We start from the raw sequence: 27,241 nt of genomic DNA, 5'->3' as shown, positions 1-27,241 counted from the left end.
TTCAAATCAGTTGCACGCGAAGAGCCATCTAGTGCGGTTGGGATGGTCTCATAAAAAGAATAGAAAAAAAAAGAAAACGATTAAAAATAATATAAAAAATTAAGTGAAAATAATAAGAAAAAAATAAAAAAGGACTCTTAAGGACTTAAAAAAAACAACTTTTAGAGTTGTGAAGTGATTTTTTTTGGAGAGTTGTAGAGAGACACGTTTTTCTCACAATGGGGTCTAACCGCTTAACCCCATTGCTTTTGATATTAGCGGGCGTGGTTTTTATGATTTGCAACACAAATGCTGAACTAACACCGCCTTATTTCAATTTGGCTACCGGACGTAAAATTTATGCCACCGCCACTTGTGGCAGTGACACCGATGGACCCGAATTGTATTGTAAATTAGTGGGTGCAAATACCGAAAATGATCACATTGATTACTCTGTTATTCAGGGTCAGGTAGGTTGTCAAATATAAAACTTGTTTAGAGTATAGTTTAAATATTTCTGAGATTTTTTTTGTTTAAAAAATAAAAACTTAAAAGATTTTTTTTGGTTTTAAAAAGCAAATATTTGTTTTTTTTAAATATATATAGTTTTTTAATTTTTTTATTTACTTATTTCTTAAAATTGCTGAGTTTATTAAAAACTACATTATGTTTATTGAACACACATTTTATGTAAATATTTTTTTCTTTAAAATTGTGTTTAATGTATGGACATTTGGAATTAAAAACCATTTGAAAAACACATGTGTGTGTTTTTTTAAGGAAATTTTCAAAATTAGAAATATTTCAAAATTTATTTCTGTTTGAAACCAAAAATAAAACACATGTGTTGGTCTTATTTTTTTTGGTTTAATATTTAACACAAATATTTTTTTTATGATTTTTGTTTTCTGTAGGTCTGCGATTATTGTGATCCTACCGTACCCGAAAAGAATCATTCACCCGAACATGCTATTGATGGCACTGAACAATGGTGGCAAAGTCCTCCATTGTCTCGTGGTATGAAATTTAATGAAGTCAATTTAACCATCGATTTTGGCCAGGTAAGTGAAACCAAAAGAAAAAAAACTAAAAACAAATAAAACCTTTAACTATTAAAATGTTCGTTCACACACGGTATTCTTTTTCGAAACGTGTTGTACGAAAGAGAAACCCAAAACCTTTTAGATAAAAAATACATATTGATCGTTTTTTTGTAACATTTAACTTATCATACGATCACCATGCTGTAACAAGTAGGATCCAGTAAACAACCTGTTTAAAAGAAAGGTTTTAAACTTTATGCACTTAAAGAAAGAACTTGTCATTTGGAACTGTTCTACAACCAAAGCAGTTCTAAAGATATTTCTTGATCTTTTATCTATTACTGATCTTTTGTTTTGTTAATTTATCGGTATTTTTGTTAGTCAAATTTTGTTTAATATTTTGGAAGACTGTACAAGATTGGTTAACTGGTTACCCAATTGTATCTTTGTCTACAGAAAAGTAAGCACTCTAATAGAGATATTTCTTGAAATCTTTTGTTTATAATGGACCAATTTTAGTTAATAATATAATCACAAATCTAAAGATAGTTAAATTATTTGAAATTAAGGAACTATACCATATTAAACAACTAATTACTTCCTAGTATACAGAAAAAAAGCTGCTTGTACTTTAACTTCCGGAATTTCGTTTAAAATCCGGCTAAAACTAGGCACCGATTTTAGTTAATAATAAAAGCATTAGGTTTAATTTTGTTTTAAATTAAGAAATCAACTAGGTAAAGCAACTAGTTACCTAACTGTATACATGTTAATACAAAACGAGCCATTAAAAGTTAAAGTTTTTTTAATTAATTAAAAAAATATTTAAATTTTTATAAAAAGAAAAAGCAATGAATCTATTTCTTTCTTAAAACGAAAGACTAATGTTGCATAAAGTAGCTAACCCATTCACGGCTAATTAGTGCAACTAATTACATAACTGTTTCTTAGTATACAGAAAAAAACTACTTGATATTGAATTTATTTCTAAGAAATCTTTCGATTAAAGTCCAGCTAAAAATATGCATCGTTTAAATAAATTAATAAAAGTATTTAGTTCTATTTTGTTTTAAATTAAACAATTTTCAACAAATAATGTAACTAGTTACCTAACTGTATACTTGTAAACACAAATCAAGCCATAAGAAGCTAAAGTTTGGTAATTTATTGCAAAATATTACTAAAATTTTTATAAAAAGAAAAAGCACTTAATCTATTTCTTTCTTAAAGTGAGACTGTTAATGTATCAAGTAACTAACCACTTCCCTGCTTACTTGTATAGAGAAAGGAAACTACTAATTGAGAAAGAAAAGTTTAAATAGTATGCAATAAAAATGTTTAAATTAATTGAAAAATAAAATTAGTTGTTTCTTAATGAATAAATTATTTTTTAAAATTTTTGTCTAAACTACTAAGCAACTAGTCACGCAACTAATTACTAGTAAATATAAAAGGAATCAGAAAAGTGATGATCAATTTGTTTTGAAATCAGGATTTTTTAATTGAATGAAAAATATTTAAGTGACTCTGTTTCACGAGAAATCATTAAATTCGATTTATCTTAAATTAGTTACCGAACTAATTACTAGTATACAGAAAAAGTTTAACTACAAACAAGTAGTTACTGATACGTTAATAAAGGAAGCAATTATATAGTGTTTTTTTTACATAAAAATACTATTAAAATATAAAACTTTTCGTCATCGTCAGTTTTTTTAGTATTAAGTAACTAGTTACTAAACTGTTTACAATTTCTAATAGTGAAGGAAATGAAATAAAATTTATATATTTTTTGAAAATATTCACTGATTTTAGTTAAAAAAGAAAGCATTTTGTTTATTTCTATATAGAATCAGGAACTAGTTACCTTTTTGGTTCCTTGTAAACAGGCAAGTAGCAACTATCAAAAAGGGGTATTAAAGTTAAATTGACATTAAAAATAAAATTTTTAATTTATATTTATATGAGTATTAAAAGATTTTTTAAATTAAAATAAGATAATAATTATAAATTAAACAACTACTCACCTGACTGTCTCCTTGTAAACAGAATGGAAGCAAATACTTTCAGTAGTTGAGGTTAATTAAGCTGAAATCAAAAGAAATATTGATTAAATAGATTTCAGTTGAATTACTTATCTTAAAGTGAGAAATTTGTAAATGTTAAGTAACTAGTCACTTAAATGTTTACCGGTAAACAGAATAGGGATAAATAACTAATAATTAAATTTAAGTTTTCAGTGTTAGAAATTTAAATTCTATTAAAAGTTTTTGATTTCCTTTTTCAAATTATTTTTATTAATTTTCTCAGTGTATTTATGATAAAACGAAAACTGATTGTTAAATGTCTGGATGACGTGATGGACTTCTGTTGAAAATTATGTCTGCCATAAATTACTTTTTTTTTGGAGATCAACTGCTTCTCCTCTAGATTTTTAAACATTATTTCAACTTTGATGAATAAACGAACGACTCCGTCAAGATGTTACGCAAACATATTTATGATTTAAAATGCAATTATCTCTTCGCGTGCATCATGTGTTCTTTTTTCAAATGTAGATGCAATTTTTAGAAAGTAAAATAATTCTTAAATAAGTAAATTATTTTTAGAGATTATTTCGTAATTTGCAAAGATCCATTAAAAATTTTAAAAGAATATAATAAATTGTAAAGAGAACTAGTTTTCGGTTATAAGAACTAAACCCTGATAAGTAATACTAATATAAAAGAAAATCGTCAATATTTAAACTATTTTCAACTAAATCCCATTTCCTTTAAGAAAACACACCACAATCTCTAGGAGTAAAAGGGAGATAAACCAACTGTGGTTACTGTATCATAGATTCAAGATTTAAAAATAAATCGAAAAACATAAATCATAAAAAGACCTTTTGGGTTATCTTGCAACACATATCAAGTACAACAAGTATAATTTAAATAAATAGTTTTTTTGTTGGTTTCTTTTCACTCCCTCCATCTTCTTAAAAATACTTTCTTTTACTGGTTCTACTATAAATGAAGAAAAAAAGACTCAAAGAAAGAATTGTAAAAGAAGAAACCCCACAAGTACATACATACATACATACATACATACATACATACATATATATTTAAACTACAAGTGTGGGTTTTCTCAACACACAAAGATTTTTTCTTAACACTTTGTTTTAATAAACTCTTATCAGACATTCGAAAAATGTAGGTTTTTGAAAATATTAAAAAAAAATTTTGTAGTTTCTTATGTTTTCATATAAATTCATAATTTTCTATATTCTTTCTTCTTAGTTATTTTATAAAAACTACTACATATACATGTTGGAAGGAAACTACTGTTGATAAGCTTATGTATAAGAAATGGGCTTATCTATGTTTTGAGTTTTTTTAAACCGGGATTTTAAATATTGTTTTATATAAGAATTTAAATATATATATAAAATGTACAAGAAAATTACTGATAAAAAAATATAAGAAAAAGAGTTGAAATGTTGATTTTGGGGTCAATAATTTGTGTGGTGGATTATTATATAAGAGTATGAAATACTTACTATATGACTATAGTAAAAACTATATGTCTATAGTCAAGAGTATAGTATTGAATTCAAGAATCCATAGATCAGTCATGACTAAAGACTTATCTATAGTCAAGACTATAGTCTTGACTATAGACTGATCTATAGTCAAGACTAAGGACTAATGTATAGTCAAGACTATAGACTGATTTATATTCAAGACTATAGACTGATAAATAGTCAAGACTATAGACTGATCTATAGTCAAGACTATAAGCTGATCTATAGTCAAGACTATAGGCTGATCAATAGTCTTGACTATAGACTAACCTTTAGTTTTGACTATATATTGATCTATAGTCTTGACTATAGACATATCTATAGTCTTGACTATAGACATATCTATAGTCTTGACTATAGACATATCTATAGTCTTGACTATAGACATATCTATAGTCTTGACTATAGACATATCTATAGTCTTGACTATAGACATATCTATAGTCTTGACTATAGACATATCTATAGTCTTGACTATAGACATATCTATAGTCTTGACTATAGACATATCTATAGTCTTGACTATAGACAGATCTATAGTCTTGACTATAGACAGATCTATAGTCTTGACTATAGACTGATCTATAGTCTTGACTATAGACTGATCTATAGTCTGGACTATAGACTGATCTATAGTCTTGACTATAGACTGATCTATAGTCTTGACTATAGACTGATCTATAGTCTTGACTATAGACTAATCTATAGTCTTGACTGTAGACTGATCTATAGTTTTGACTATAGACTGATCTATAGCCTTGACTATAGACTGATCAATAGTTTTGACTATAGACTGATCTATAGTCAGGACAATAGACTGATCTATAGTCAGGACAATAGACTGATCTATAGTCTTAACTAAAGACTGATCTACAGTATAGAATGACTATAGAATGATCTCTAGTCGTGAGTATAGACTGATCTCTAGTCGTGAGTATAGACTGATTTCTAGTCGTGACTATAGACTGATTTCCAGTCGTGACTATAGACTGATCTATAGTCTTGACTATAGACTGATCTACAGTCAAGACTATAGGCTGATCTATAATCAAGACTATAGTCTGATCTATAATCAAGACTATAGTCTGATCTAAAGTCAAGATTAAAGACAATCTATAGTCAAGACTATATACTGATCAATAGTCAAGACAAAATCTATAGTCAAATCTATAATCTGATCTATAGTCAGACTAGACTATAACTGTTTTATAGTAAAGATTAGTCAATAGATTGTTCTATAGTAATACTATAGACAAGATTATAGACTAATCTTTAGTCAACACTACATACTGATCTACAGTCAGGACTATAGACTTATCTATAGTGGAGACTATTGACTGATCTACAGTCAAGACTATAAACTGATCTATATTCAAGTCTATAGAATGAGAAACAGTCAAGACTATAGACTAATATATAGTCCAGACTATAGACTGATCTATGGGATTAGTAATAGGATTAGTTCTATTGAACTAATTACAAAATTTGCACATTTTTTCTCTTTAACTCCATGCAGTTTAAAATTCAATATTTTTTCCGTAAACAATACGAAAACAAAGATTATTTTGCAAAAATCGCATTATATGTTTTCTCAATACATCTATTTAAATCGGTAACAGTGATACCCTGCTCTACCCCGTAAGACGCGTGAATGAGATATGCAAATATGGGTTATGTGAGCAGTGATCACATTCTAATTGCCAACAATCGCTACAAAGATAACAACAAAATAAGATAATAAAATTTTGTATACAAAAAGTACAGAGTAAATAGAAATGAATAATACATAACAAAATTTAGATTAAAAAATGTTTAATATATACATAAAATACAGAGATCTCTATTCGAATAGTTGTACAAAATTAAAATTGACAAAATTTAGATCGATTTATAATACTGTTTATTATATAAAAGGCCAAGCTTTCTTTTGTTATATTTTAAAGATAGAAAAGCCAAAGTGACACTAAACCATTACATTCAATTTAAAAATTAATGTTGGTAAATTTTTAAAAAAGTTTTAAATTTTGCTAAAATAATTTCCTTTTAACTCATTTTCTTTTTCCCAGTGTACTAACTTCTAAAGCAATTTATTGCTACATTTTTATGAATGACTTAAAATTCATTTGAACATAACAAAAACAACAACTACAACAAAAGAACTTTTCTTTTATGTGTTGAGTTCTTGTCATAAATTGCAGAGTTGTCTGTCGCCGTTTGTTGTCCGTTTTGTTTTTATAGTGTTGATGCCACAAGAACGGGCAAAGAAAAAAAAAATAAATAAACATCTAAACAACCCGGCAATTTTAAAGGCAATAATTACACACTATTTACATTAAATATAAAATTTTCAAAAATTAGCTTTTAATAATATTTCTTTTTATAAAAAAAAAATTATAGAAAATTTTGAGAATTTTCTCTTTTTAAAGAAAATGTATAAAAAATTACTTTTTTTTATAGAAATTTTATCAAAATTTCTCTTTTTATAGACATTATTCGAAAGATTCTCTCTTATTTATAGACATTTTTTTCAAAAATTTAATTTTTTTTATACAAAGTTTTGGAAATTATATTTTTTTTTGTTCAAAATTTTCGTAAATATCTGTTCTTTTATTGAAATTTTCAAGATTATTTGTTTTTATAGAAAGATTTCTAAAAATTTTATTTTTATAGAAAGTTTTAGAAAATTTCTCCTTTTTAAAGAAAGTTTTCGAAAATGTAAATTTTTTATAAAAACTTTCTAATTTTAAAATTTCTCTTTTTTATAGAAAATTTTCCAAAATTTCTCTTTTTTATAAAAAATTTTCCAAAATTTCGTTTTTTAGAAAATTTGTCTTTTTTTACAGAAAATTTGCAAAAATTTCTGTTTTACTTTTTTACAAAATTTTTTCAAATTTCTATTTTATTTATTGAAAATTTTCCAAAAAATTCTCTTTATTATAAAAATATTTCAAAATTGTTTGTTTTTTTATAAAAATTTTTTGAAAAATTGTTTTTTATAGAAAATTTTCAAAAATGTCTAATTTATATAAAAAGTTATAATTTTTAAGAGTTTTTGAAAATTTGTCTTTTTTATAGGAATTTTTAAAAATATTTATTTTTTTACAAAATTTCTTTTCTTAATTTTCTTTTGTTAAAAAAATGTTTGTAAATTTCTCTTTTTTATTAAAGACTTTAAAAGAAAAACTTTTTTATAGATAATATTCCAATATTATTCTTTTTTTTATAGAAAGTTTTCAAAAATTTCTGTTTTTATAGTAAGCTTTCAAAAATATCTCTTTTTTATAAAAAAAATCAAAAATCTTTTTTTTATATTTTTACATATTTTTTTTTATTAGCAATTTTTTTTTAATTTTCATAGAAAATTTTCTATAATTTGTTTTCGATTTTTTTCTTTTTTTATTGAAATAACCTATTTTTATAAAAAAAATTCCAGTTTTTCTTTTTTTGTATGAACATTTTCCAAAAATATATAAAATGTTTAAAAATTTCACTTTTTAATATAAAATTTTTAAAACTTCTCTTTTTAATAAAAAATTGTTGAAAATTTATCTTCTTTTAAGAAAATTATTGAAAATTTCTATTTTCATTACATTTTTTTTGAAAATTTCTTTTTTAAATTTTGAAAATTTTTGGGAAATTTTTAGTTTTTTCTATTAAAACAAGAAATTAAAAAAAAAAACGAAAAATTTCTCAAAAATTTTCAAAATTTAAAAAAGAAATTTTGAAAATTCCTCTTATAAAAAAATTTGAAATATTTTTCATTTTAATAGAATTTTATTTAATTTTTTTTTTTCAATTTGGAAGAATATATCGAAACAAAATTTGCTTTTTTATATAAAATATTCTAAAAAATTTAGATTTTTGTAGAAAAATTTTTATTTTTTTAAAGAAAAAAATGTTTTTCCTCTTTTTTATTGAAAATTTTCCCAAAATATCTCTTTTTATTTAAAAATTTCCAAAAAATTATGATATTATTTGTAGCCCACAACTGTCGGGTTACTAAATGAAAGATACAAATTTACTGTCTCTAGTTGACTGTCTGAAGTGAGTGTTCTTCTGTTGTCTGTCTTATTTTTTTGCATCGACCGCAAATTCATTTAAAAAATGAGAAAAAAATCGTAAATAAAACTCTTTTCAATTATAGACAGTATTAAAATTATTTGAAATAAAAAAGTAACAACAAAACATAAAAACAAACAATTCTGTTATATTCTCAACGAAACGATCATGGACAATATGTGTTTATTTAAATTAATTTTGTAGTTAATTTTCGAGCAATGATCTCATAATAAAAATAAGCAACTGACAGCAGTTGTTGCTGTTAATAAACATAATAAGTAAGTTTTTTTATTATTTATTATTTGGAATTGTATAAACCGATAATTAAAACAAAATTTTGGGTGATCATTCTCATGTGAAAGAGAGAAAAAGAAAAATAAAAACGATAATGCAATTTAATTGAGATATGAGAGTTTTTAAAAGTCTTTCAAAACTAGTTAAATATAAGAGGGTATTTTTAATAAAAATTGAGGAATGATCGTTATAGTTTTGTTTAGGAATCTGTTCATATCCCTAATGTTTTTATTTGTAGTTATTTTATGCATTTCTATATCTGTATTAAGTATGTATGTTGGAAAAAAGCCTACGTTAACTATATGCTACGTAGACATGCAATATGATAAGTTTGTTAAAAAAAGCCTTGATTTGCATTGATTTTCTAGGTAATAAACTTTAACTTTATAACTGATTTGCATATTAACAAAACAAACAATCAGAAAACGAGAAGTTTAGAACAAGACGCATTCAAAACACTCTACAAATTAAAAACAATGAAACAATTTACAGAGATCGAATTTGGAAATCGATATCAAAGTTCCATTTTGATCGCGAGTCATACTCGATCAATGATTGAATATTCAGCTCTAAGGATGAATGTGTTATTGTGCTAAATTTGTCAACTGCAACTAACTAGATAGATAGATGGAAAGATAGATGGAAAGATAGATGGAAAGATAGATGGAAAGATAGATGGAAAGATAGATAGATAGATAGATAGATAGATAGATAGATAGATAGATAGATAGATAGGTAGATAGATAGATAGATAGATAGATAGATAGATAGATAGATAGATAGATAGATAGATAGATAGATAGATAGATAGATAGATAGATAGATAGATAGATAGATAGATAGATAGATAGACAGATAGATAAATAGATAAATAGATAGATAGATAGATAGATAGATAGATAGATAGATAGATAGGCAATCTGTCTCCAATCCATTAAACAACTTTATTATTTATTTTTCTTCACCCAAAAAATAAAAACTAATAATTTTTTAGTCTCAACAAAATCTCTAATGTAAACACTCTACAACTTTGTATAAATTGAATATTTGTTTTGAATATTATTTCTGTTTTTTTTTTGCTGTTTTGCTAAATTTGAGATGAGATCATATTTTTTCTATTCCATGTACAATGTTATATTAATCCATCTGGGAGGAGAGCAGTAAAACTATTAAACAAAATGCAAACATTTGTAATTTAGTTGTTCTTTTTTTTCTAAATATCAGCAAAATTAAGCAGACATGCATTGCCACTAACACTTAATACAATTTAGTTTAGCTTTCAAGTTTCAATTCCACTCTAGAAATAATATTAATTCATTAACGCTAAAATATGCAGCGAGACATTAAATAAAATTATGTTTAAAATGGCACAGTGGATGGAAGAAGACAAAATGAGATTAATAATTTTTCGAATTTGTTGGATAATTTACTGACTATTTTTTACTATTTTTTTTAAAACACTTTTTCAAAAATTTTGCAAATTTTCTTTAAGAAGAGATTTTTTTTTTTAAATATTTCGAAATTTTCTTTGAATGATAAAATTTTTCTAAATTTTTTCTTAAAGAGAGACATATTTTTTAAATAAAGTGAAGTTTTCTTTAAAGAGAAGAAATTTAAATGAGAAACCTTAAGAAATTATCCTAAAAAAGGAGAAACTTTCAAAAAGTCTTCATTAAGATAGACGATATTTAAAGGTTTAAACAAATTTATTTAAATTTATATAAATTTTTTAATTTTTGATTTTTTAAATTTCGGAAAATTTTCTATAAAAAAACTTTTGAAAAATTCGAAAAAAATACTCTAAATTTTTTTTCAAAATTTTACAAAACTTGTCCATAAAAAAAGGAATTATCGAAAATTTAAAAAAAAATACATTTTTCGATTTTTTAAGTCAAAATTTTCGAAAATTCGGTAAAAAAGACAATTTAGGAATTTTTTCATAAAATTAAAAAAAAAATGTTTTAAATAGAATATTTTCAAAAATTTTCTCTTGAAAGAGATTTTTTCAAAAAAAATGTATAAAAAGATAAATTTTTATGTAATTTTTCTACAAACGAATGACATTTTTACAAAAATTTTCTTTAAAATAGAGAACATATTGAATATTTTTTATAAAAGAGAAAAATTTTGGAATTTTTTCTATAAAAGATGAGAAAGGTTCCGAAAAGAGAGAAATTTTTCAAAAAATATTTATAAAAGAGACAATATTAAAGAGATATATTTTGGAAGATATTCTGTAAAAGAGAAAAAATTTTTTTGTAAATTTTCTATAAAAGAGAGAAATTTTTCATAAATTTTCTATAAAAGAAGAACAATTTGGAAAATATTCTATAAAAGTGAGATATTTTGGAAATTTTCTGGAGAAGAAAGAAAATTTTCGTAAATTGTATATAAAATAGAGACATTTTCCGAAAATCGTTTAAAAAAAAGTGATAAAATTTCGGAGAATCGTTTATAAATAAAAGAGAGACAAAAAGATTTTCTACAAAAGTGATAAAATTTTCGAAAATTTTCTATAAAAGAGAGACATTTTCTGTAAAAGAGAGAAAAATTTTCTACAAAGAAGAAAAGTTTTCGAAAATTTTATATTTTTTATATAAAAAATAAAAGAGAGAAATTTCGGAAAATATACAAAAATGAAATTAAAAAAAAAAAAAACAAAAAATTTAAAAAAATAAGAAAATTTTCTAAAATTTTGTATAAAAATATTTTGTAAAAAATAGCAAGTTTATTACTATTAAAAGAGATCTTTTTGCCAAAATTTGTTTAAAAAGTTAATTTTTCCATCATAAATAAATTTTTTTTTTTTTAAATTTTCTTTCGAAAAAGTATAAATTTTGAAAAAATTTTTAGTTCGTTTGAGTGTTAAGCATTTTTGGCAATTTGTTTTCAACGAACCCACTGTGGCTTGTTTTTCTGTGAAATTAAGTTGCATTGTGACATTAGTTTTAGTCAAGTGTTGCATATTTTATTTGATATGTCTGTGTTTTAGTAAATTAGCTTTAATTTAAATGACACCGAAGTTGCAATTAAACATTTTTGTCATCTTAGATTGCATGCTTAATCTAAAATGATGCGACTTTGTTTTTTGTTTGCTCTAAGCATGTTTTCTCTGATGCAAACTTAATGAGGCTTGAATTGCAAATAAGATTACTAAAAGTTTTTTTTTTTTTTTTTTTTTTAAAGAGTTTTCAAAAGAAAAGTATTATTTCTTGTTTGTAGTAAATTTTCCTAAGTTTATTTTTGGAATATATTGATGGCACAATTTAAATGTGTTAATTTTAAAAATTTACGCTTTAAAAATAAGTTTTGTAATTAGTTAGAGTCAATCAATTAACCCAATTGAAGAAACCTGCTGAAAAGAAAAACTTTTTTAAAGCAATTTTGCCACATGAGAGATAGAAATGCTTGATTTTGTTTAAATGAGAGAAAATGTTTCCAATATAATGAAAACATAGAATATTACATTATTTTACAGATCTGACTTAAAATAAATATACAATTTCTTCAGCTATTTAATCAAGCCTTGCGTTAGTATGAAGTCATTTCCGTTTTGCTTTGATAATATTTAAAACGTTTGTAATTCATGAATTCAATCAATCCTACACTTACTGAGATCAGTTTATGCAAAGTAGAACATAATAAAAGATAAAAGATTTTTATGAAATTTTTCTACAAAAGAAAAAAACATTTTTACGAAAATTTTCTTTAAAATAGAGAATACATTGAAAATTTTCTATAAAAGACAAACACTTTGGATTTTTTTCTGTAAAAGAAGAGAAAGGTTCTGAAATGAGAGACATTTTTTTTTTGAAAACTGTTTTTAAAAGAGAGAATATTAAAGTGAGATATTTTGGAAATTTTCTGTAAAAGAGAGACATTTTTTGTAAATTTTCCATAAAATAGAGAATTTTTTCATAAATTTTCTATAAAAGAGAAAAACTTTAGAATTATTTCTGTTAAAGAAGATTAAGGTTCTGAAAAGAGAGAGCTGTTTATAAAAGTGATTTTTTTGAAAATTATCTATAAAAGAGAGAATATTTTGAAAATTTTCTGTAGAAGAGAAGAAATTTTTTTATAAAATAGAGACATTTTTTGAAAATAGTTAAAACAAGTAAGAGTGCTATATTCGGCTGTGCCGAATCTTATATACCCTTCACCATAGTGTATTTTAAACATAATTGATCTTACAGTCTAGTTAATAAAAACATTAAAAAAATTTGAGTCGATTTAAGCCGAATGTTTCGGCGGCAGCTCAAGCAACTAAATATAGTTCGGTGGCGGCTAAGCTCCGACTCGAAGCCGGTCGACTTCGACCTCTGATTCATTGCTGGTAAACATTGACGAGACGTAGATTTTGTTTTTGTTTATCGTAAAAAAAATTTTTTTAAAAAGCACTTGGAAAAAATTTGTGTTAGTTTTAAATTTCAAACTTACATTATTCGCATAAAAATTATTGTACAATAACTCACAATCTACTCTCATATAATTGAAAACGTTTTAAATACTTTTTTCTATTCATCAAAAAATATATTTGCAAAACAAAAGGGAAAATTATTTTATTTTAACAAAAAATGCAAATCATATTTTTTTGCTGTGTATACTTTGTATGTTTGAATTCCAAACATACAAAAAAATACACAGCTGAATAAAACCAAATACATCTACACACACACGTGTACATCTTTTTCTATGTACAGTGTTTTTGTTGCTTTTTTAACAATTTTTTGATGAAATTTTCAGAGGTTGTCTCGGATTTTTGCTCATATCTCCGTTATTTACCGACCGATTTTGCTGATTTTAAATAGCGATCTTCTCGAAAGCATGTCTAATAGAATTATTGAAGATTCAGACATCGCCGATATCTGGGGTCCTCTAAAAACTGATTTCAACAGACAGACGGACAGACAGACGGACAGACAGACAGACAGACAGACAGACAGACAGACGGACAGACAGACAGACAGACAGACAGACGGACATGGCTTAATCGACTCCGCTATCTATAAGGATCAAGAATATATATACTTTATAGGGTCGGAAAATTATATTATAGAAATTACAAACGGAATGACAAACTTATATATACCCTTCTCACGAAAGTGAAGGGTATAAAAAGTGATAAAAGTTTCTAGAATTGTCTATAAAAGAGAGACATTAAAAAACTGCTTATAAAAATGATAAAATTTTCTAAAATTATCTATAAAAGAGAGACATTTTCTATAAAAGAGAAACATTTTCTATAAAAAAGAAAAGTTTTCGAAAAATTTATATATTTTATATAAAAAGTAAAGGAGAGAAATTTTGGAAAATATATAAAAATGAAATTTTCGAAAAAAGAAAATTAAAAAAAAAAAAAATCTATAAAAAAGAGAAATTTTCTAAAATTTTGTATAAAAATTTTTTCTCGAAAAAATTTTGTATAAAACATATTTCTCTCGGAAAAATTTTCGTAAAAAAAGAGAAAGGTTTCTTAAAATTTCTAATAAATTAGATATTTTTATTTTGCAAAATTTTTTTTAAAAAGTTAATTTTTCTATCATAAATATAAATTTTCGAAAATTTTATTTGAAAAATTGATTTGTATTGAAAAAGTTTCTATAAAAAGAGATATTTATTCATATTGATGTCATAGTTTTTGTGTAAAATTTGACGATTTTTGCTCTAATAGTTTCTCAGACTTTTTTTCAAATTTAATTTATATGGGAGGTTCCATCCCACCACCTGAAATATGCAACTTTTAATACTTATTTTAAATATGGGCGTGGCATGTCGCCTACTTGAAATTTTGAGTAAAAACTTCCTTTATTTTCTTCCAGACATACAGGAACAGACTGTGAAAGTTGCAGAAAAATCGGTTCAGCTTTTTAGCTTTCCATAAAGTCCAAACAAACGATTACACATCTATTCTTATATATAAAGATAAATAGTTTTTTCAAACATTTCAAATCCAACGGTTACAGTTTTTCTTGTAAAATTCTGTTATAAAAAAGTACTGTTTAATTATTGAAACACCTAAAAATATGCACCACAATTTACACATAAGACAACAACTTAAATCAATTAAAAATTTGTTTTAGACAAATATTCACAATTCCCATTTCCTTCTCTTTTCTCGTAGGAATTTCATGTTGCCTATCTTTTCATACGTATGGGTAACTCACCACGTCCCGGTCTCTGGACTCTAGAGAAATCTAGTGATTATGGTAAAACCTGGTCAGCTTGGCAACATTTCTCCGATACCCCAGCCGATTGTGAAACCTATTTCGGCAAAGACACCTACAAACCCATTACCAAAGATGATGATGTCATTTGTACTACAGAATACTCGAAAATTGTTCCCCTGGAAAATGGTGAAATTCCTGTAATGTTGCTAAACGATCGTCCTTCATCCACAAATTATTTCAATTCGACTGTACTACAAGAATGGACTCGTGCCACTAATGTGCGTATACGTCTATTGCGTACGAAAAATTTATTAGGTCATTTGATGTCGGTGGCTAGACAGGATCCTACGGTGACACGTCGTTATTTCTATTCGATTAAGGATATTTCCATTGGTGGTCGTTGTATGTGTAACGGTCATGCTGATACCTGTGATGTTAAGGATCCCAAGAGTCCAGTGCGTATATTGGCGTGTCGTTGTCAACATCGCACCTGTGGTATTCAGTGTAATGAATGTTGTCCCGGTTTCGAGCAAAAGAAATGGAGACAGAATACCAATGCCCGACCCTTCGAATGTGAACGTAAGTTTAAGTTTATTCTCTTAATATTTTGAAATTAAGACTTTTTTGAATGATTTCAGCTTGCAATTGTCATGGTCATACCAATGAGTGTGTTTATGATGAGGAAATCGATCGTAAGGGTTTGTCTTTGGACATTCATGGCCGTTATGAGGGCGGTGGTCGCTGTTTGAATTGTCAACATAATACAGAGGGTATTAATTGTAACAAGTGTAAGGCTAAATACTATAGACCCTATGAGAAGCATTGGAATGAAACGGATGTGTGTCAACGTATGTATTTGAGCAAAAGAGAAATTTTTCGATTTTTTTCTAAATTTCATAAAATTTTCTTTTGCGTTTAGCTTGTCAGTGTGATTACTTCTATTCGACGGGTCACTGTGAAGAGGGTAGTGGTCGCTGTGAATGTCGCAAGGCATTCCAACCACCAAATTGTGATTCCTGTGCCTACGGTTACTATGGTTATCCCAATTGTCGTGAATGTGAGTGCAATCTTAATGGTACCGATGGTTATCACTGCGAAGCTATTAATGGTGAATGTCCCTGTAAGATTAACTTTGCCGGTCACTATTGTAAACAGTGTGCTGAAGGTTACTATGCCTTCCCCGAGTGTAAAGCCTGCGAGTGTAATCAAATTGGTTCGATTAGCAATGATTGTGATTTGATAACGGGTCAATGTAAATGTTTGAGCAGTTTTGGTGGTGAGCGTTGTGAACGCTGTAAACATGGTTACTACAACTATCCCAAGTGTCAATGTAAGTTTGTTTCGCATAGTTTTAAAGGAATTTATTTTTTAATGAAATTTCTTTGTTTGCCAGATTGTGATTGTGATATACAAGGTACTGAGGATGAGATTTGTGACAAGGGTAGTGGTCAATGTATTTGCCGTGAAGGTTTTGGTGGATCTCGTTGTGATCAATGTTTGCCAGGTTATTATGATTATCCCAATTGTAAGCCTTGTAACTGCTCCGCTACTGGCAGTACTGCCACTACTTGTGATAATACGGGCAAATGTAATTGTCTCTCTAACTTTGCGGGTAAACAGTGTAACTCTTGCAGTGCTGGTTACTATAACTATCCCGATTGTTTACGTAAGTCTAAAGTTTATGATCTTTTTTAAGGAAACAATTAGATAATGTTGTTTGTTGTTGTTTTTGTGAACAGCTTGTAATTGTGATGTCCATGGCTCGGTGGGTGTTTCCTGTAATGCTGATGGTCAATGTTTGTGTCATCCCAACTTTAATGGCAAATTATGTGACTCGTGTCAAGAGGGCTTCTACAACTTCCCCAGTTGTGAGGATTGTAATTGTGATCCTGCTGGTGTTATTGATAAATTTGCCGGTTGTGGTTCTGTGCCTGTGGGAGAGTTGTGTCAGTGTAAGGAACGTGTCACTGGGCGCATTTGTAATGAATGTATGCCTTTGTATTGGAATCTTAATATCAGTAATCCCGATGGTTGTGAGGTCTGTGATTGTTATTCGGATGGTACCATTGGTACTTTGGATACTTGTAACTCGAAATCGGGTCAGTGCGCCTGTAAGCCTTACACGCAGGGTCGCACCTGTAATGACTGTAAAGATGGTACTTATGATTTGGATGGTTCCTCGCTGTTTGGTTGTAAGGATTGTAATTGTGATGTTGGTGGTGCTTGGAAGAGTGAATGTGATAAAACCACCGGTCAATGTAAATGTCATCCTCGTGTAACGGGACGTGATTGTACTCAACCTTTGACCACTCATTATTTCCCAACATTACATCAGTTCCAATATGAATATGAAGATGGTTCTCAACCTTCGGGTGCTCAGGTGCGTTATCAATATGATGAAGATGTTTTCCCGGGTTATAGCAGTAAAGGTTATGCTGTTTTCAATGATATACAAAACGAAGTGCGTTATGAATTGACGGTATTCAAGTCGTCGGTATATCGTATCGTTATACGTTATGTCAATTTGAATGATTTCAATGTTACAGCCAGTATTTTGATACAATCGGAAAATCCTTTGGAAGTTGATCAAAAGTAAGAAAAATTTATCATAATGTTGGGCTGTTTAATTAAATTTTATTTCCTTTACTTCCTTTCAGCGTTAAAGTTTTATTGCGTCCCACTACCGAACCCCAATTCGTTACTGTGGCCGGTGATAAGGGCAAGAAACCCTCAGCCGTTGTTTTAGATCCTGGCAAATATGTCTTCACCACCAAATCTACTAAGAATGTTATGTTGGATTACTTTGTTCTTTTGCCGGCAGCCTACTATGAAGCCTCCATTTTGACACGTAAAATTTCCAATCCCTGTGAACTTGGCAACATGGAATTGTGCAGGCATTACAAATATGCCTCTTTGGATGAGTAAGTTCTCGTTTAAACTAATTTCTTAAAAATTAGCGACTAATTTCCTTTTCCGTTTACAGTTTCCATCCTGCCGTTACACCCTTCATTGTCAACGAGAAAGGCAAACCTACTAATCCCATGGAATACTATAATGATCCCGATCATTTGACAATCATCAATCATATTGGTGATATTCCTTTGATAACCAGTAATCAACAGGAACTTAATTATATTATTGATGTACCGCATAGTGGAAAATATATATTCGTTATCGATTATGTCAGTGAACGCAGTTATGCTGAACCGGGCTTCATTAAATTGCGTATAGGAGATGATGAGGATAATTATGGTTCCACCACAGTTTATCCATGCCTTTATTCCATGGCCTGTCGTACGCCCATTATTGATGATCAGATACGTGAAAAAGCTTTCTACATTAATAAGGACAATGATAAACCCGTCGTGGTATTTGCCGACTTTGAGGAAGATGAGAAGGTGGCTATTATCTCTGTCACTGCCATACCAGTTGAACAATGGTCCATCGATTACATTAACCCCAGTCCAGTGTGTGTTATCCATAATAATCAATGTGCTACTCCCAAATTTAGATCGGTTCCCGATTCGAAGAAAATTGAATTTGAAAGTGATCATGAAGATCGTATTGCTATACATAAGCCTCCCTATGCTGTTTTAGATGAAAAGGTTAAACTTATTTATCTGGACAATAAGGAGGATTCTACCATTGTCATTGAATCTAAGGTCTCAGAGCCCGGACGCTATGTTATATTGGTTAAATACTATCAGCCTCATCATCCCACCTATAATGTCATGTATACTTTGACTGCTGGTAAAAATCAATATGATGGCAAGTTTGGCATTAGTCATTGTCCCTCCAGTTCTGGTTGTCGTGGTGTTATTCGACCCATTGGTGATGAATGGTTCGAAATTGATGATGAATTCAAGTTTACCATCACCAATAATCGTCCTCAGGGTGTTTGGTTGGATTATTTGGTTATTGTTCCCGTCGATCAGTACAACGATGATTTGTTGGAGGAGGAAACTTTTGATCAGACTAAAGAGTTTATAAGAGAATGTGGTCAGGATCATTTCTATATTACCCACAATGCTACCGATTTCTGTAAGAAGGCTGTATTCTCCTTGACCGCCGACTACAATAGCGGTGCTTTACCTTGTAATTGTGATTATGCCGGTTCGACGAGTTTCGAGTGTCATCCCTTCGGTGGCCAGTGTCAATGTAAACCCAATATTATTGAACGTCAATGTGGTGCCTGTAAGACAGGTTACTATGGTTTCCCCGATTGTAAGCCTTGTGAATGTCCCAGCACTGCCATGTGTGAACCTCATACCGGTGAATGTGTGTGTCCACCTAATGTTATGGGTGAATTGTGTGACAAATGTATGCCTAACACTTATGGCTTCCATCAGATTATAGGTTGTGAACCTTGTGACTGCAACTATTTGGGTATTGCTAATGGTAATAGTCAATGTGATGCCTTTAATGGTAGCTGTGAATGTCGTCCCAATATTGAGGGTCGTGCTTGTGATGAATGTTCCAATGGCTTCTTTGATTTCCCACAATGTGATCAATGTTCTTGCAATGTAGCTGGTACTGAGTTAGAGATTTGCGACAAGGTTGATGGCAATTGTTTCTGCAAAAAGAATGTAGTGGGACGTGATTGTGATCAGTGTATGGAGAGCACCTATAACCTGCAAGCCAGCAATCCTGAAGGTTGTACCAAATGTTTCTGTTTCGGCAAGACCTCACGTTGTGACAGTGCCTATTTGAAGGTTTACAATGTCAGTCTCTTGAAGAAAGTTTCCCTTAATACCGCTGTCTTCACACCTAAATCCATTGAGTTCTCCATTTGGGGTATGAGCCAAGAAGAACTACTCGTCAACGAAACCATGTTACAGGCTGACTTTACTTTCAGTGATGTAAACGATGACTCCATAGTTTACTTTGGTGTTTTGGATTATTTGATGAATCAAAATAGTCATATCTCTGCTTATGGTGGAGAATTGGCCTATAATTTGTTCTATACTACTGGATTTTCGGGTAAACCTTTGTTTGCTCCCGATGTTATATTGTTCAGCAATGATCATGTCTTGGTACACCAAAGTTATGAACAACCTTCCAGCAATCAAATGTTTAAAAATCGTGTACAAATGGTGGAAACTAATTTCCTTACTGCCGATGGCAAGTCCGTATCCAGAGCTGATTTCATGATGACTTTGAGAAATTTGAATATGATTTATATACGTGCCAATTACTATGAACAAACTTTGATTTCCCAATTGTCTGATGTTTATCTGACTTTGGCCGATGAAGACGATGATGGCAATATGGATGGTTATGAGTTCTTGGCCGTGGAAAGATGTCAATGTCCTCCTGGCTATTCGGGACTTTCTTGTGAGGATTGTGCTCCGGGTTATTATCGCGATCCCAGCGGTCCCTATGGCGGTTATTGTATTCCTTGCGACTGCAATGGTCATGCTGAGACTTGCGACTGTGCTACAGGAATTTGCAAGAATTGCCAGCACTCTACCACTGGTGATCATTGTGAAATGTGCATAGAGGGTTATTATGGTAACGCCACCTATGGTTCTCCTCATGATTGTATGATTTGTGCCTGTCCCTTGCCTATACCTAGCAATAATTTTGCCACTGGTTGCGAAATTTCGGAATCTGGCGATAAGATCTTCTGTGAATGTCGTCCCGGTTATACTGGTCCCAAGTGTGAGTTCTGTTCCAACGGTTACTATGGTAATCCTCAAATTCCGGGTGATTATTGTAAGCCTTGCGAGTGTTCCGGCAACATAAATCCCGAAGAAGCTGGTTCCTGTGACACTATAACGGGAGAATGTTTGCGCTGCTTAAACAACACTTCTGGAGCAGCTTGTAATCTCTGTGCTCCTGGTTTCTATGGTGATGCCATCAAATTGAAAAATTGTCAAAGCTGTGATTGTGAAGATTTGGGTACCATGGAGTGTGATCCCTTCGAGGGTGTTTGCAAGTGTTTGGAAAATGTTATTGGTGAACGTTGCGACATGTGTAAGCCGGATCATTATGGTTTCGATTCTGGTTTGGGTTGTCGTTCATGCGATTGTGGTGCTGCTTCCAATAGCACTCAATGCGATGAACATTCGGGCAAGTGTGCATGCAAGCCAGGAGTTACTGGACGTCAGTGTGATCGCTGCGCCACAGATCATTGGAATTACACTAGAGAGGGTTGTATACCGTGTAACTGTAATCAAGGCTATTCTCGCGGCTTCGGTTGCAATCCTTATACCGGACAATGTGAATGTTTGCCTGGAGTTATTGGCGATCGTTGTGATAACTGTCCTCATCGTTGGGTACTTAAAAAGGATGAAGGTTGTTTCGAGTGCGATAACTGTCATCATGCCCTATTAGATGTTACCGATCGTTTGAGCTATCAAATCGAACCGGTATTAGATGAATTCCAGTCCGTAGCTTTGGCTTTCTTTACCAGTCAAAAACTTAGCTATTATGATAAGCTAGCCGATGACATAGCTCCCGAAGTTCAAAGTCTCGATCCTAAGAGTGTCAATTTGGAACCAGCTCTTTTGATGGTTAGCTCCCTGGAATCGGATGCCAAGACCTATAACAAACAGGTGAACTTTACCTTGGAAAATGCTAATGACAGCCGTGGCATGGCCAGTAAACTTTTACAAAATGTCACTGGATTAATTGATCAAGTAGCCTTAACTGTTAGCGATGCTGATGAAGCTATAAGAGCCGTTGATGCCTTGTCCCGTAATTTGGAAACAGCAGCCAGTACTAAAATCGATTCGGCCCTTTCAGAGGCACAACAACTTTTGCAGCAAATCAACTCGACCACTATTGACTTGGAACGTAATAATTTAGTTTTGAAAAAAGCCACCGATTTACTCGAAGAAGTGAGCTCTGCCATTTTGCCTATTAAAGCTCAAAATAAAACTTTAGATGCTTTAAAATATGATATTGGCGAATTCAGCGATAAGCTAGAGGACTTATATACCTGGAGTTTACAGTCGTCGAATAGATCGAGCGAAGTAGAACGTTTGAATGCTTTGAATAAAATGGCCTTTGATAATTCCCAATTCGATACGGTCGGTGATCAACAAAAGGAAGCCGAAAAGAATATTCTGGATGCTGCCAATCTACAAACTAATGGCGCTATTACTCTGGTGGAAATTGAAGATAAAATTGCTAATTTAGCTGATATTTTAAAGACCTTGAAGGTTTTGAATAAACAAATCGATGATGATTTGCCACAAATGGCAGACGAACAGGTGGAAGCCAATAACTTAACTGAAGAAGCTGAATTTAAGGCCATTGAACTCTTAAAGAAGGCACAAGATTTGTCAGAACAATATTCCGATATGACCGCCAGTGCTGAGCCAGCCATTAGGGCCGCCACAGCTTACAGTGGTATAGTAGATGCGGTAGTCTCAGCTCAGCAGCTAACCAAGGAAGCCAAATATGCTGCAGGCAATGCTACCGAAAAGACAGATGGTATCGAATCCCGTGCTGGTGTTTCCGACAAAGAATCTGCCGAGTTATTGCAAAAAGCCAGAGGATCTCTGCACAAAGTGCAAAGCGAATTGGAACCCCGATTAAATAGTTCTGCTGCCAAGGTTGAAGCTATCTCCAAACTTAATGAAAATACTGAAAAGCGTTTAAAAGAAATCAACATAGCCATGGAAGCTTTGCCAATCGACTCTCAGCGTGACATGTGGAAGAACTCCAATGAAAATGCCACTGATGCTTTAGATATTATGCAAGATGTTTTGGCTATTTTGGACCCGGTATCCAAACAAACTCCCAAGGATTTAGAAAAGGCCCGCAACATTTCTAAGGATATTGATAGTACATCTAAGGATATAGGACATGTTCAAAACCATTTGGATAGTGTGGAGGACTCTTTACCCGCTTTGCTAGATGCTGCTGATGACATAGAACAACAACAGATTAAAGTGGATGAAATGGCTCAGAATTTGGGTGATGAAATCGAAAACCTTAAGAGACAAATTGAGACAGCTCGTCAAATAGCCAACGATATCAAGGTAGGCGTTAAGTTTACGCCCAGCACTATATTGGAATTGAAAACTCCCGAAACTTTGCCTTTGTTGGCCACCAAAACCAAGGTATCAACATATTTCAAAACCGAAAATCCCAATGGCTTTCTGTTGTTCTTGGGCAATGATAATAAAACTGCCTCCTCAGCTCCATCAAGTAATAAGAATAACGATTTCATGGCTTTGGAAATTGTCAATGGTTATCCCATACTTACTTTGGATTTGGGCAATGGACCTGAACGTATTACCAGTGAAAAATATGTAGCCGATAATGAATGGTATCAGGCTGTGGTAGATCGTACAGGCTCTAATGTTAAATTGATTATTAAGGAAGAGTTGGAAAACAAGACCGTGGTAGATCATGTTAAGGAAGAAGCTTTAGTGGGAGCCAACAATGTATTCAATGTGGATCGCAATAGTCGCTTGTTTGTGGGTGGTTATCCACCACCATCTGATTTCACACCACCCGAAGACATACACTCTAGTTCGTTTGAGGGTGACATAGAGGATTTGAAGATAGGTGATGAACCGGTTGGTTTATGGAATTTCGTTTATGGTGAAGAGAATGATCAGGCGGCATATCCTCGTACTAAATTGGTTACCGAAGATATACCACCTACCGGTTATCGTTTCAATGGCAATGGTTTTGTGGCCCTTAAGGCTTCACCCTACAACTTTAAACAGAGATCAAGCATACAGTTTAGCTTTAAGGCGGCCAAGGACTCCAAGGATGGTTTAATGTTCTTCTATGGACGAAATAATCAATTCATGTCTGTGGAAATGGTGGATGGTGCTATATTCTTCCGATACAAATTGGGAGATCATATTGCTTCTTCTGGCAGTCAAGATCAATACAATGACAATAAATGGCATCGTGTTTTGGCCGAGAGAGATGGTCGTCGTGGCTTGCTTAAGGTCGATGATGTTATTATTTCCCAGGAAGTGGCTCCACCACATGTTGAGGACACTATGCCTGCTCTCAAACGTATGTTCTTTGGTGGCTATCCCAATAAACGTAATCATTCGGTTATTGTGGAACAGAACTTTGATGGTTGCATTGATGAGGTATCGATATCAGGCAACAATGTGGATTTGGGTCAACATGTCAATGCCGTGGGTGTTAAGCCGGGCTGTCCCAAGAAATTCTCTACAGTCTTAGCTTATCCTCATAGTGAACATGGCTATTTAAGAACGGCCAACATCAGTTCGGACAATAATTTGAATGTTAATTTGAAATTCAAGACTAGACAAAAGGATGGTGTTTTGTTCTATGGAGCCAATTACGATCAGAGCTCTAATATTGGTCTTACCTTAGAAGATGGTTATTTGGTATTGAATAGCATGAACAGCAGATTAGTTTCCGATATGCGTAAATTAAATGATGGCGAGGAGCATGTAGTCACCGTATTACATGATGGCAATCAATTGAGATTATCTATCGATGATATAGAAGATCAAAGGTGAGTGTTAGCTGTTTTAGTTTGAAATGTTATTAAAAATGTTGAATTCTGTTCTTTTTTTATAGATCTGCTACACCTCCAGCTCCATTAATTATAACTGCAGGTGATATGTTCTTTGGTGGCTTACCAGAAAGTTATACCACTCCTCGTAATGCTCTATCGAATTCAGCCTACTTCATTGGCTGCATTAGTGATGTGACAGTTAATGGTGAGATCATTAACTTTGCCGATAGCATTGAAAAGAAGAATGGCAATATCAACAGCTGTCCTAGTGATATCTTGGGTAAGATTCTTGGATGATTAAATAAAAATAAAATAAAGTTGAATTAAAATGTTTTCTTGATTTTAGCTTACGATACTACTGCAGTGCCTATACATTATGCCGGCGGAGAAATTGAATATGTGCCCCCAGCACCGACGCCAAAACCAACCACTACCACATCCACCTCAACTACCACCACTACAACCACAACAACAACTACCACTACTACGACCACTACAACAACACCCAAACCTTACGTACCCATACCAGAACCCGAACCAGAACGTAAATGGGAGGTCGATGAATCCGAAAATGCCATCGAAGACGATCACAAAGAGATTATAACCTCTAAACCAGAAGTGTTTAATATTAAACCCGAAGTAGTGGTACGCAAACCAGTGATCATTCATGAACTGCACAAACCTGAAGATCCTCGTTGTAAACTGCCAACCAATCCCAACTATGATGTTGATGCTAGCGAAGCCGGATATCGTTTCTTCTCTATGCGTGAACAGCGTTTAGAAATTCCCTCATTACCGCATACAAAAATACGCAAACATTACGATCTAAGCCTTAGTTTCCGTACAGAGTATCCTGCAGGTCTTCTGTTCTATGGTTCGGACAAACATCATACCGATTATGTAGCTGTATACCTGAGTGACGGTATCCTTTATCATAAGGTACGTTTGGGTGGTCAAGTTACCTCGGTAAATAGCTCTAGCGAAATGAACGATGGCGAGTGGCATACCATACAATTTATAAGGACTCAACGTAAGGTCAGCTTGATTATCAATGAGCAGGAAACTTTCCATGATTTTGAAGAACGTAATATCCATTTGATTAACATGGACTTCCCGCTGTTTGTGGGTGGTATACCTAAACATATCGAAGAGATGGTACGTTCCAATGTCGATCTAGGAGAAGATGCTCCCTATTATAATGGTTGTTTGAGAGACTTTAAGGTTAATGGTCAGACACAAGAACCCGAGATACAACCTTTCCTAACTGTACCCTGTTCCGAACAAATTGAACCTGGTCTCTTCTTCAATAAACCCACTGGTTTTGTCAAACTTTTCGAACGTTTCAGTGTGGGTACCGATTTCAGTTTGAAATTTGACTTTAGACCCCGTGAACCAGATGGTCTTTTGTTCTCGGTACATGGAAAGAGTTCGTATTTGATTTTGGAATTGGTAGACAATCAATTGTGGTTTACCGTTAAGTCAGATGCCAAAAACATTGTCACCACCACCTACAGTCTGCCCGATAATGGCAGTTTCTGTGATGGCAAGTGGCGTAATGTACAAGCAGTAAAATCTAAGTTTGTCATCACCATCTCTGTGGACTGGATTTCGGCTAAGCCTGGTGTAGGCCAAGAAGGTTCCACCGTCACCAAAACCAATCGTCCTCTCTTCATGGGTGGCCATCAAGCCTTTAATAAGGCTCCTGGCTTGAAGACACGCAAAACATTTAAGGGTTGTATACGCAATGTCGAGGTCAACAAGAAGACTGTACGTGTTACACCAAATCTCATTAATGGTGAGATCTGGCAGGGAGTCTGTCCTTTGAATTAATTTAAAGGTGATGAAAACAAAAGAAAAAAAAAACGAATAAAAACGAACAAATTTGTGTTAACGATTAAATGATGACGATATTGGCTTTATGTAGGAGGTTTAACGAACTTAATTAAATGGAAATTTTTGACGAGATTAGAATTTTTAATTAAGGAAATTCTATCACTATAGAAGACAGTAATATGTGTGCGAATTGTTGGTCGTCTTAGAGATTTTACAATTTTTTACTGTCATTCTTAGATTTTTCTTTTAATACTTATAATTTTATTTTATGTTCTTTTTTATAAAAATGGAAGTTCAGAGCCTGAAATACCAGATTCTATAGAATTCATTTTTCAAAGTATCCAATAATGTGAAAATATTGTATTCAATCTTTGGTTTTGGTAATTTGTATCTCTTAGAGTTTGGTATAGAAACTTTAAACTTGGTAGGACTTTCATTTATATATTACTTTTATAATCTATATTGTATTTCCTGTTTAAATATTCTTCAAATATGTGCCAAAATAAATAATTATTTTAATTTCTTTAATTTTCTTATTTGCAATAAATATATAAAATAAATAAAAAAATTGTTTTAATTTACATAGATCGAAGATTTGTTAAAGATATTATAAGGTTGTCTAAACTATATAATGAGTTATACCTTAACTAATCAGACATAGTTTACAGACCAGAAACCACTGTATTAACAGTATTCCTTAGCTAGTCTTAGCCCATGAATTATATCTTGAGACTATAACTTTTCTTGATATTGGTCTTTACCCAAAAAGCTGAATCTAAATACCATAACAACTACTTTCTAACACTAAAGGACCCAATCGTATTGCGGTGAT

At 31.2% G+C, this 27,241-nt stretch overlaps 1 protein-coding gene across 1 annotated transcript; it reads left to right on the top strand.

Annotated features, from left to right (window-relative positions):
* On the top strand, positions 1 to 26,977 carry LOC111689072 (laminin subunit alpha). The gene is made up of 11 exons (XM_046952711.1): positions 1 to 449; positions 894 to 1,040; positions 15,065 to 15,689; positions 15,749 to 15,958; positions 16,030 to 16,440; positions 16,504 to 16,776; positions 16,850 to 17,702; positions 17,768 to 18,031; positions 18,094 to 24,573; positions 24,639 to 24,856; positions 24,923 to 26,977. The coding sequence occupies exons 1-11, from the start codon at positions 219 to 221 to the stop codon at positions 26,404 to 26,406; spliced, it is 11,196 nt and encodes a 3,731-aa protein (XP_046808667.1). The 5' UTR covers positions 1 to 218; the 3' UTR covers positions 26,407 to 26,977.
* The last annotated feature ends 264 nt before the right edge of the window (positions 26,978 to 27,241 follow it).

The sequence above is a fragment of the Lucilia cuprina genome, chromosome 5 (assembly GCF_022045245.1).
Source record: "Lucilia cuprina isolate Lc7/37 chromosome 5, ASM2204524v1, whole genome shotgun sequence".
Classification (NCBI taxonomy): Eukaryota; Metazoa; Arthropoda; class Insecta; order Diptera; family Calliphoridae; genus Lucilia; species Lucilia cuprina.
This window is presented reverse-complemented; position numbering and strand designations above follow the sequence as displayed.

Bases quoted from the DNA above. Each gene is read 5' to 3' on its own strand.
- LOC111689072 (XM_046952711.1), top strand. From the start codon at position 219: ATGGGGTCTAACCGCTTAACCCCATTGCTTTTGATATTAGCGGGCGTG. The intron at 17,703-17,767 runs GTAAGAAAAATT...ACTTCCTTTCAG, and splicing joins CCTTTGGAAGTTGATCAAAA to CGTTAAAGTTTTATTGCGTC. The intron at 18,032-18,093 runs GTAAGTTCTCGT...TTCCGTTTACAG, and splicing joins AAATATGCCTCTTTGGATGA to TTTCCATCCTGCCGTTACAC.